The 12,822-nt window shown below is 36.6% G+C and overlaps 1 protein-coding gene across 4 annotated transcripts in view; it reads right to left on the minus strand.

Moving 5' to 3' along the window:
- RYR2 (ryanodine receptor 2) overlaps positions 1 to 12,822 on the minus strand; it is a 406,736-nt gene that overhangs the window by 205,736 nt on the left and 188,178 nt on the right. For all 4 annotated transcript variants that reach the window (XM_042470214.1, XM_042470205.1, XM_042470232.1 and 1 more), the window contains exons 18-24: positions 10,097 to 10,215; positions 9,789 to 9,922; positions 8,570 to 8,811; positions 7,975 to 8,167; positions 5,031 to 5,247; positions 1,638 to 1,742; positions 879 to 982 (exon numbers count right to left, since the gene is read on the minus strand). In XM_042470214.1, the coding sequence (XP_042326148.1) occupies positions 879 to 982; positions 1,638 to 1,742; positions 5,031 to 5,247; positions 7,975 to 8,167; positions 8,570 to 8,811; positions 9,789 to 9,922; positions 10,097 to 10,215 (1,114 nt within the window). The remainder of the gene's footprint in view (positions 1 to 878; positions 983 to 1,637; positions 1,743 to 5,030; positions 5,248 to 7,974; positions 8,168 to 8,569; positions 8,812 to 9,788; positions 9,923 to 10,096; positions 10,216 to 12,822) is intronic.

Here is a 12,822-nt window from a genome sequence, read left to right on the forward strand (position 1 = left end):
ATTACTAGAAGACAGGCATAATATACAAATTAATTCAACCTACCTAACTGATAGGTACTTTTTAACCTTACATATATATATATATATATATGGCAAATTTCATAGATTGTTTAAAGACTCATGCATTCAAATTAAGTTGTAAGCAGTAACATAAACGGTTCTTTCTTGTCAAACAAAGAAGTGTACATGGTAGGGTCATGAGGAGACTAAAGACCCTGTACAGACTGGTGCTTTGTGCCGGCCTGGGGCCAAAATTAGGGCTTGGTAGGGCTGGGTGTCCACACATGCCCAGCCCTACTATCAGTACCTGTGTGCCATATTGCCGTGCCCACATGGGGTTCACCATTATGACACATGGGCACCCAAGTGCGCAAACAGCACGTGCTGGAAAAGAGAAGGTAGACCTTACAGGAATGCTGGCAGGACATTATATTTATTCAACCCCAGTGAATAGGAGTAAAGTCTACCATCCTGGCAAAGTCCTGTAAGGTCTACCTTGATGACATCCAGCCCTCCAATTGGCTGGGTTCCCTAAAACTCACAAAAAGAAAGTTGGCCAGACAGTGTGGAAAAATGGTAGTTCCCTATTGTCCAATGCTGCTTTACAGCCCAAAAAGCCTCATTCAAATAAGTTTGATACCTGAACTTAGAATAATAAATTAACAGAATCATAGAATTGGAGGAGACCACAAGGGCCATCCAGTCCAACCCCCTGCCATGCAGGAATATGTAATCAAGACATTCCTGACAAATGGCCATCCAACAATAAAATCCAATTTTAAAACCTCCAAAGAAGACTCCACTACACTCCAAAGCAACATATTCCACCCAATAACAAGGCAAAACTTGTGATTAGCCTGAATGTGTTACAAACTTACTTCAGTGTTTCTAATGACATTTGCAGGTTATAATTTCGTTCCTGTTCTGGCAGCTTTGCAAACTCCACCAGACAAGGATGCTGTCGCTTGTTGTCATCCCTAACCTGCAAGAGATGAATATCTTAGTTTGACTCAGAATTGCAGCTCAGTATAGTCAACTCTATTGAAAACAAGTAGAATTTCACTTTTAAAAAGAGTAATATCTATGCAATATGTTAATATTCAGTGCATAAGAGGCCAGATAACCATGTGTTTCAGCAAAAATAATAAAGTAAATAATGTTTCTATCATTGGATTTGTGTCTCCCTCCCTCCTAGTTCCTTATCTGCTACCTATGATCCAGCCCTGATATTATATTAGGGCTGCTTTAATATGTTGTTGTTGTTGTTTCAATGTGATATACTCATGGGGAAAAACTGGTCTGTAAAATCACAAATGTTATTTAATTTCTGAGCTTTAGGAAGTATTTCCCATTCTATTAACTAATTTATTTATTTGTGTGTGCATAAATGTGTCCACATGCATGCATGCATGTGTGTTTTAAAAGGCAACTGAACAGCTTTATTTTCAAGCAAAACATGGATCCCAGAAGGATACTATAAAACTGAAGTAGATCTAATAAAATGATTGGAAATATTTATATATTACTATTATATACTTAAATATACTGTATTGAAAAGATAATGGGTTTATATCTATTATATATTATTGATAAGGAATCTATTTTAAACAATAGAAAATAATTGAAAAGGTACATACAGGGCCATACTGCCATCCGAGCTCTATTTTATTCATAACCCAAAGTTCATGAATATTTTCAGCCAGTTTTTCTCTAATTCTTTCCAGATGTGGAGGTAATACAATCTAAAAATAGAAAGGTGGCATGTGAAATGACCCAGAGAGCAATTAAGAAAAAATAAATCAACAAAACAATACCCTAGAATAAAATAAATCCCTTCTCCAAATCGTGTGTATTTTTCATTTTTAATCCTTAACTCAATGGGACTTACTTTTTTTATTTAGCATAGATAGGTTTACACTGCAAAATTCTTAAAATAAGTATTATGCTGATTATAATACTGTAAATATCCTTTGGAGCAGTTGAAACAACTTGTTAGAGCCTTTGGAAAAAATATATTTTTTTAAAAATCCAAATATTCAAACCTCCCTGAAATAATCCAGAATTAAGTGATTCTTTATTTAAAGATATACATTGACTTCTTTTGATCTTGAATAAAATAAAATAAAATCCAAATAGAATTCAAAACCTGCAACACTAACCTAAACTGACATAATAAAAAGCTTAGGATGGTTCTCCTACTGAACACAGCACTTACCAACAGCATCAAATTTTACACCACAAAAACATCAGAGTACACTTTGTAAAGTCATATTCATACACACCATCTTAAGTATCTACATAAGACCCAGCAAGCATTAGGGCCATCTATCTGATATGTTATGTTTTCATACACAACATTCCTCACAGAAGTCACAGAATCACAGAATCATATAGTTGGAAGAGACCAGAAGGGCCATCAAGTCCAAACCCATTCGGCCATGCAGAAATACACAATCAAAGCACTCCTGACAGATGGCCATCCAGACTCTGTTTAAAAACCTCCAAAGAAGGAGATTCCACTATGCTCCTATGCACTGTATTCCACTGTCAAACAGCTCTTACTGTGAGAAAGTTTTTCTTAATATTGACATGGAATCTCTTTTCCTGTAGTTTCAATCCATTGCTCCGGGTCCTATTCTCTGGAGCTTCAGAAAACAAGCTGGCTCCATCCTCAGTATAACATCCTTTCAAATATTTAAACAAGGCTATCATATCACCTCTTAACTTTCTCTTCTCCAGGCTCTACTCATCCAGATTAATGCCACAATGTATGGTGATTTCATACATGTCAACTCTGGAATCAAATACTTGTACAGCAAGAACCAAACTGCATACTCAAGTTTGATTTACACACAACAATATGTGTAAATGCTTTTCCTGATAGACAATTAGGTTTTTTTAAAAACCTATTCAGAGGTAGTTACAGCAGTAGAAAAGATGCTCCTTTGGTTCTTTAAAAATGTGTTTATTTATTGTTGTTAAATGCCCTTGTGTCAGCCCTGTCTAATGGCGACCCTGTGGATGAGACATGCCCATGACCCCCTGTCTTCAACTGCTCTGCTAAGATCCTGTAGATTCAGGCTGTAGCCTTCCTGATTGAGTCTATCCATTTGTTATGCAGTCTTCCTCTATTTTATTGCCTTCTATCCTCCCAAGCATTGTTGTCTTTTCTAGTGAGCCATGCCTTCTCATGATGTGGCCAAAGTATGGTAGCCTCAGTTTTCATCTTGGCTTCCAAGGGCAGTGATGATTTCATCTGTTCAAAGACTCATTTGTTTGTCTTTTTGGTTGTCCATGATATCCTCACCACACTTCTCCCACACCACATCTCAAATGAGTTGATTTTCTTTCTGACAGCCTTCTTTACTGTCCAGCTCTCACATCCATACATGGTGATGGGGGGGGGGGGCTAGGACTCTACTCACTTTAGTGTTTAGAGTTATATCTTTATATTTTATGATCTTGTCCTGTTCTTTCATAACTGCCTTTCCCAATCTCAGTCTTCTTCTGATTTCTTGACTGCAGTTTCCATTCTGACCAATATTTGAACCAATAATTATTTCAATTTTCTCATTGCCTAGGATGAATTCTTGTAGATCTTCCATGGTCATTATTTTGTTCTCTTTATGTTCAGCAGTAAGCCAACCTTTAAACTTTCTTCCTTGATCTTTCTTAGTAATTGTTCCAAGTCTATGGTGTCTTCCACTAGTAGTATGTTGCCATCCACCTATCTTAAATGTTCCTTACTCCTCCTTCTTTTGATCTGCTCTTCATATGATGTTTTCTACATATATATTGAACAGATAGGGTGATGGGATGCAGCCTTGCCTGATCAGTTTGCCAATAGGGAACCATTCTGATTCTCCACATTCTGTTGTAACCATAGCATCTTGTCCTAAGTACAGATTTCTCATCAGGACTGTCAAAAGTAGTGGCACTCCTATGTCTTTAAGCACATTCCATAGCTTTCCATGATCTATGTAGGTTTTGCTGTAGTCTATGAAGCACGTGCTGATTTTCTTCTGGGATTCCTTGGTTTGCTCCATTAACCATCATATATTTGCCATTTGTTCTCTAGTGACTCTTCCTTTTCTGAACCCTGCTTGCACTTCTGGCATTTCTATCCAATATATGACTGGAGCCTATACTGCAGAATTTTGAGCATAATTTTGTTTGCATGGGAAATTAATGCTTTGGTCTGACAGTTGCTACAGTCTTTTGTATCTCCTTTTTTGTGGACTGGGATGTATACTGTTCATTTCCAGTCTGTTGACCACTGCTTTGCTTTCCATATTTGTTGGCATATGTTAGTTATCACTATAGTTGTTTTTGTCTATGTTGAATGTATCAATTCTATTGGAATATCTTTTACATTTCATTTATTTACATTATAAAAAATAATCACTACTACCATACTATGAAATAGCATTTTCTGCTAGAACAAGAAAATGTAATTTGTATGTAAGATGACAAATAGGATGAAATCATTGGCAATGAAGGAATTATGTAAACTATTGGAACACAACATAGTTCTTCCATTAGTTTAAAATGTTGTTATTGTTAACTGTGTGATGGGGAGATTTTTTCCTCTGTCATTTTGCACATAAATGAAGAAAAATATAGATAAATAAAGAAGAGATTTCATTATTAAGAAAATTCATGGGGGATATTTGACCAACTGATGATTTCAAGCACAAGGCAATATTCTTACTTTAAGAAGAAATCTTACAAGTTTGCCAGTTACAAACCAGATGCTGATTCTTCTTTAAACCACTTTGGCAAAATCATTCATGTTACATCATGATTTTTGTACTTACTACAACATCTGGCAAATGCTTGGAATATGGAATACTGACTAAATACTTCTAGCTACTACAACAACTGCAAGGATATTACTTCCAAACTGCATGCTGATAGAGGGTAGTAACCACCTAAACTTTTATTAATACTGTACAGTGTGACACAAAATTGGAGGCAAAAGGCATTCATCTTACATAATAATGTGCATTACACAAAATTTAAAAGTTTACCTGACTAGTATCAACAGGTACTGGTGTGAAAGCTGCTTGTGACAAAGAAATATTTGGACCCAGCAGGTCCCTCATGCCATTGTGGTCCTTTTTGTACTCTCTACTATGTTCCACTTTCAACTTCTCTTTTGGCAGAATGGCCTCAAAACAAGGAGCATAACCTGGAGGTGGAAGGAATTTAAATTCGCCATGGCGGCCTCCAAGTAAAAAGCGTACCCTATAAGACAACAATTTAAAGAATTCAATGTCTGCAAGTTTAATCATGGATTAAAACATACCCTTCAGTCTTATAATCTGCATGGACTGGATATGTGGAGCATTTTTCCCCAGAGAAAATGTTTCAATTATCCTCTAGTACTTCCATAGTTACCAAAGCTGCTGTTTTGATTACATTCTTAGTTTCATATCTCATGAAAATAAAGCATCTCTCTAACAGAGGTGGGAATCATGCAGTCCTCAAGAAGTTGTTAAACTCTCAGCATTGCTAATGGTGAGGACTTGGAAGCTGAAGTTCAACAACATTTAAAGATTTGTATGATTTCCATTTGCTACATTTACTTAGGGGTAAGTCCTACCATGTCCAATAGAGTTTATGTTTTAGTAAACGCATTTTCAAGTGCACACTTAAGTGAGTTGAATCCTTTACTCTATTCAGTTTTTGATAAAATTAGAATTGAAAAAACCACAGCGATGTCACCACTGCTAGAGTGGAAGTTGGAAATTAAGTAGGGGATAATTGACTTTCTATGACTTGGAACAACCACAGAACAAATCCCAGTCAACAAGAATTATCCTCAGGGAACTGGGTGCTATCCTTAGGAAAGTTAATTTTGGTATCTCATATGTAATAAGGGAATATTAACATTGGTCTACTATATGTTGACGGACTGCCAGGGGGGCTGCAATGTCCTCACAAGGGGGTCTGTGAAGGCTTGAAGGTTGCTCAGCCCACCTTCCCCTGCAGCAGAGCAGCCACATGACAGGAGCCAAGGCAAATGTTTGTTGGCTGGCTGGGCCTATGCATTGCTGATCAATCTGCTCCAGCCTCAAACTGATGGGAAGAAGCAGGAGAAAGGTCTTCCCTCCCCATTCAGCACCTCTGAGTGAAGTTTTAATGGACAGTGAAATTGTTAATGGTTCAGTGTTCAGGCATTGTTATCGTCATCATCATCATCATCATCATCATCATCATCATCATCATCATCATCATGGTTTTAAAGTTAAATCTTGAAGGTCTGCAGCAACAAAAGATATCTAAAAGGTGTGAGTGGTACATAAAAGTTTAAGAACCACTACTATAGGCTATTGTGAAGATAAATGTGTGTCAAGGATGCATAACTATCGAGAGTCCAGGGACCAGTTTTCTGCCTTTGGGATACTTCCAGAGACTTTTAAGATAACTAAAATGTGTGTGAGAGACAGAGAAACCTGAAAGTGGAGAGAAACCCATTTCTGGTTTTGAATAAAAAAAAAAATTAAAAAAAACAAATTATATAGTGCAAATGGGCTACATATACATGGTGAATTATCTTTCTGGGAAATCCCAGGAGAAGCAATTCATACTTGGGGAGAGGGCAAGGAGAGTTGAAAGGCCACAAAAACAGTCTTGAAGGCCACATGTGACCCTTGGCTACACTTTGCCTATTTTGATGCACTCTAGATTGGAACTGGGGGGAGGGGGTGTCTGTATAAACATATTTCCTGAAATGCATTTAACAGGGATGTGCAAGGAATCTCAAGAACACATGACATTATATCTGAAATTATCCCAGACAATAAGGAAGATTTTTCCTTAAGCCAGCTAAAGGTCTAATATTTCCACATTACACTGAGCAGGAGGATAAATAAGAGTCTTCAGGAGGAAAACTATGCAGGGGAATCCTTCCCCATCAACCCTGAGGGATGTGGCATCCTAAACCCACCTTCAGGTTTGATTCCTGCAGCCTCTCTCTTCTTTTCTTAAAAAAAAAACGCCATCAGTTAACTGGTCTGTTTTGCTCCTCTGCAGTCTGAGCTAGAGAATGTTACAGTATTTAAAGGGATTTTAAAGCTTGCCCTTCTTTTGAGGTAAGCTTTAATGAGCCCCTGGGGTTTTTTGGAGTTCTTTCTCCTGCTCCACGCTGACTTGGGAAAATGTTACTCTCATCTCTAGTATTTTAATCTTTGGCAGTGAAAGCTTCTAGAGTGTAGCCCCCTCATTATAAAGAGTAAAAGCAAGCAAATGTATATCCTAAACTGAGCCTCTTTTAGCAGAACAGAGCTATACTCAAGGTGACCTTTTCCAGATATTTTCAAAGATTGTTCTGCTTATTTGACAGATAATTATGGGAAACAAGAAAATTAATTGATTAATAAGATCAATTTTGAAAACCAGATTCAGTAGATGGGCTGATTTTTTTAATTTAAAAAATCAAATAACAATGTTGAAAATTACCCGAGAAAGTATATCTTCAGCATTCTCTAAAGAATTTGCATTCTCCATTCTTAAAGTGAATGCAGAGGACAGTTTAAGATATTACCCATAGATGTGTATAGATACAATCTGAACTGAATCCAACTGGGACAGTGATCGTATAAGTGTTAACCCTTTCTGTAACATCACTTTGTCAATATAAGTTGCCACCACCCCAAACTCCTATTCCCCTGCTGACATAAGTACAAAATACTAGAACAAATGCAATGGTTCTCAGAGTTCCATGGCCCCATCAGATAAAGTTGTACCCATCTCATAAACACACATGCACATTTTATATGGACACCTGCTTTTATAAAACATAAATGAAAATATCAAAAGATCTGATCACCGACGTACAGTGATCCATCTAGTATAGCCCTCAGGGAAGAGTGAGCAAATATAATAGAAATGACAAGAATAAATTAATGAAAAATAAGTAAAATAAATATTTGACATATTTGCTTAAAATGTTAGGATGCAAGTACTAACTTTATTCCTGCAGAGAAACTGACAACTGGAAAGAAAAGGCCATCTATGTTGAAATTCTCAAACATTCCCTGGACTGGCTGCCCATTTATCCGGAATGAAATACTCGGAGTACTAAGGTCCAGGCAGCAGCTGATCACATCATCCGTCCTTAGTAAATGCTGATTGGGGGAATTCACAGATCTTGCTACACAACCTATGGTTTAAAAACAAATATGCCAAGAAGAAACACTGAGGCTTATGCAGGAAGAATTACTTTAGAGAATTCAAGACAACCCTATAGAAAAATTAAATACAGATAGTCAAAAGCCGCACCAAGGAAACTAAGACTAGATTGTAGGAAGATTCCTAATTGTCCATTGACCACTGGACCTATTGGTCCATTGGTCAGTATTTTCTATACAAAATGTCAGCAGTTCTCCAGAGTTCCAGGCATGTATACCTCCTACCTTGAGACCCTGACAACCAAATTTGGAACCTTCAGACTTCAAAGTATGAGCTCTACAACTAAATTATGGGCATTTCCCCTAAATATTATTCCATATCTAACATTTTTGTTTGAGGTTTTAAAGAACTTAGAATATTTGATTAGTCTTACCTGACCATAGATGAAGTCCATCAAAACCATAGGAATACAGGTCATCACCAACACCATTACCTCCCCACTCTTCTCCTCCCACGGGATAAGGTGAATAGCCTTCTGTTGAAGCCCAGCCTACACGAAGGTGAGTAGCTTCTGCAGTTGTAAATGGCTCCATGTGGTCAACCATTAGCTCATAATACCATTTCCTGTACTGAGCAGAACCTTCACTGATTCCAAGGAAAATATTGGGTCTCATGCTGAATACAAGCAAAACATACAGTTAAATGCATCAGAAAATCAAGATATTATACAATTTGTTTAATTGTTAATATTTTATCACACCCTTTGATCCTTGGACCTCATAACTATTTTATTTTAATTATATTTTCTAATTTATACCCTACAGTTAACCTAATAAGGAAGAATAATCAAGGCAAGAAAACAACCAAGTCAAGGTACATTAACACAAAGATATGGAAATACCAATTAACTACTACCTTTTAAAACTACAATTTCATTCAGTTGTACATTTCATGGAATTGCAGTTCCCTTTCTGTCACTGTTTCTAAGGTCTAGTCTGTACTGAAGAAATAATGCAGTTTGACCATAGCCATGGTTCAATGCTATGGAATTCTGGGATTTGTAATTCTGATATTTAGCCTTCTCTGTCAAAGAACTCTGGTGTCACAACAAACTATAAATGCCAGAATTCCACAGCATTGAGCCATGGCAGTTAAAGTAGGGTCAAACTGCATTAACTCTTCAGTGCAGTTTAGACCTAAAAATACATGCCAAATATATTACATTTCCTTTACAAAAGAAAGCAGACATGGGGAGAAAAATAAACAATGTTTTTCCTTCAAAATTGCAACCATTATAGTTGCTTGTCTATGCAAAATCCTTTTCGCTTGTTTCAGAGATTATGAAAGTATATCTGTGGCCTCAAAGACAGGCCAAAAGGGAGGCCATTGGGTCACATTGGGGGCATGGCATTTGCACAACATACTCTCTGAATGCGGCCGGAAGCTGCCCCAAGCCCACCCCAACCTGCATGACCAGGACAAAAAAGGAGTGGAAAAATCCTCTCCTTTCTGGTGGCCCAGTTCAGGACCACGCCAGCAGCCTGAATCTGGACCAGGCACATGTGGTCGCTGCAGTCACAGCATGGACCTTTGGGGTCATCTGTTTGCAGCCTATGTGTACATGTAAATATGTGCACATATTTAGTTTTTACCTGCTCACATGGTTGACAAGTCGTGTCTGGAGAAGAAGATCTCTTCCTGGTAGAAGATTGTCACAGATCAAGTGTTGATTAGATCGCACAGCTACCCCATGACATACACATAGAGAGCATAAAACATCTAACACCTGGGAAAGAAATTATAATGGAGTATTTGGTTCCTATTATGTTGTTTAAAAACCCATACATAAAACAGTAAAGACACTACCTTTTTATCTTAAAGCCTTCTAGTTAGAAAACCTATGGAACTTGATACTAATCACACTGAGCCTCCAGGCCAATCTTTTGTGTATCATGCATACCTTATGATTTCTTCCATGTTTGTCCAAAAGGCATATAATTGATTTAATATGTCCTTCTTTAATAATATTTAAAGCTTCAGGACTTTCCACCAACACACAGTGTAAAACCTCAAGAATTCCTGAAAATATAAAAAGACAAGAGGATTATTTTTTACAAAAAAAAAATATCTGAGAATCATACAAGATGATATACAGATCCAAGCACTCTTACAAAAGAATTTGCCTTTTTAAAATTTCAGCAGCTACTATGTCTACATCTGAAATCATGGCAATATGTCAAAGAAGGGAAATGCATATGTAAAATAAATGCATAAATAAATTCAGGTTTTAATGTTAGATTTTCATATCCCTCCTCTCGTCTAGGCCAACACACTGACAATCACTCTCTCCTACGCTCATACAGGCAGAATTTCAGAAAGGAACTATGGTAGCATAGAAAGAATGATGTATTTCTGCAAACTGTATCCATCATGGGTAAACAGCAATAAGTAGGAAAAACATTCTCTTCCTTCCTATATGGCCTTGAGATTTTGCTAAAGCTTACCTTTCCTCTCCCCTAATCCTGATCTTTGACTGCATATCCATGGTATGATGTTTACCTGTTTTATATATAAGTGATTTTCATTTTATATATAAGTGATTTTATACATAAATCAAATCCCACAAATTTAGGTAAGCACTGATGGAATTCCTAGTACAGCAAGAAGAAAAATTCAGAATTTTACCATTTACTGCTTGTATTACAGGAGAAGACAAATAGGGAGAGTGTTGTACATACATTTTCTGTATGTTACAACTAAGGGGAATGTGGAAGATGCACCTTTAATGCAAGCAGAATAACTTTATGAAATGGAACTTATTAAAAAAGTAGGAAGCATTTTATCACCTCTGAACTCCAATTAACCAAAATTATCAACCAAATAAAGCAGCAGTCACTGTCATTAAGTATTATTGAACTTAAATCAGATTTCTGCAATGCTGCATTTAAAAAAATCTCCTAGGTCCAGGCATGATTGTTCCAGGAGATCTCTTAACTCAGTGGTAGCAGCAATAAGGAGCACAGTTAATTACTGCCAATGGTTAATGTTACAGTTAGTACTGAACATGGGTTTTAATCCTGATTTGAACATAAAATGTCACAGGCCTTATACGCTTTAAGGAGAATATAGAAGATTTGACTATCTTATACTGTATACCTTTACTCACACCATAAGAATTATTCTTCCATCCCCACTTGCAAAAATAAAAAAGTAAGAATAATGCTTAAAAAAGATTATTTTGCAATTAAACATCATATTTAATACAGTTATCAGATTATCTAAACTCAAAAATAAATGCTAGTCAAATTTCTTCCTTATCATCTTTAAAAAAAAAAGAAAGAGCTTTTTAAAGCATTATTTCAGGTTCTTCTATTCAGTGGAGATAACAGAAGAAGAAATCAGTTATTGACCAAGAGGATTCCTCCTACATCTTGTTGTCAGAAGGCTGGGGTAGAAAGCTAACTAGGAAAGATATAGAAAACACATCAAATTTTTCTTCATCACCCACACAGATAACCTGATTACCTGAACTAATTCCAGTTACAAATAACTATTTAACTAGTTAAGTATTAAATATTTTGATCAGATGAATTACAATCAAAAGCCATTTACAATCAATATATTCCCTCAATAATATCAATTGCTTCAAGGGCAAACAAATCATCAGAGTGCTTTTCAAAATGTCTTCAATATCTCATCTTTATAATTTGAGCGAAAAGAACTAAGGGAAAAGGTCTAAACCATTAATTTGATTTTTATCTTAAACCCCAAGGGCCAATTACATTTTTAATTAAGTAATCATGTACAGCTCTCTCTGATGATTTTTAAAAAACGAATTACAGCATACACCACTGTTCTTGGCTTGAAAACCCATAATGGAATCACTTCATAAAATTACAACCCATTGCCACTTGGAATAAAATAATGATCTAAAAGCTTTAAAGAATGAGAAGCTTTTCTTAAAAGTTATTTTCATATATTTAGCTTGCTATGTAGAAAGGCACTGTAAATCAGTTATACAATACTATTGAGTAAATGGTAGTCATTTTAAACTTTCCTTTGCCCATTAAATCATACTGATTACAGTTTTTACAGATTGCAGCAAGTGATAACAATCAATTACTCAGACCTTTGTATTCTCAGGGGATCCATTGCAGACACAGACACAGACACACACACACACACACACAACCCACCACATATATAAAAAACCGGGACCTCAAGTCCTGTTACACCTAATGGCAGTGTGATGTGCACACAGCCGCTAGCATGGCCATGTGCACACACCATGATTTGGTACAACAGGGCTTGCCATATTCAGATGCTCAGATCTGTGCATGGCAAGCCCACGAATGGCAAGGTCCCACTGTAATTGTTCTGATTTTGACATGAGACCTGGTTACTCAATACAATGTTTCAACAGTGACCATTTAGTGTGATTCCATTAAGATCTTGTTCCAAATATTTGTCCAATCTGATATACTAAATTATTCTAGATCTAGGATATAACCTGAACTCTCACCCCTAGTGGCTCAAAGCAGCAAACTGGGATGGAACATACAAAGGATTTGGGTAGCAAACAATGAACTGGAAACTGTGTAAACTCCAGAAATCAGTGTGGACTTCCATTTGAATTTAGACAAAGCCTTCCATTTGAGTTCAGAAAACAGTAGTAAAATCCACTTG

Source organism: Sceloporus undulatus, chromosome 1, assembly GCF_019175285.1.
Source record: "Sceloporus undulatus isolate JIND9_A2432 ecotype Alabama chromosome 1, SceUnd_v1.1, whole genome shotgun sequence".
In the NCBI taxonomy this organism is placed as follows: domain Eukaryota; kingdom Metazoa; phylum Chordata; class Lepidosauria; order Squamata; family Phrynosomatidae; genus Sceloporus; species Sceloporus undulatus.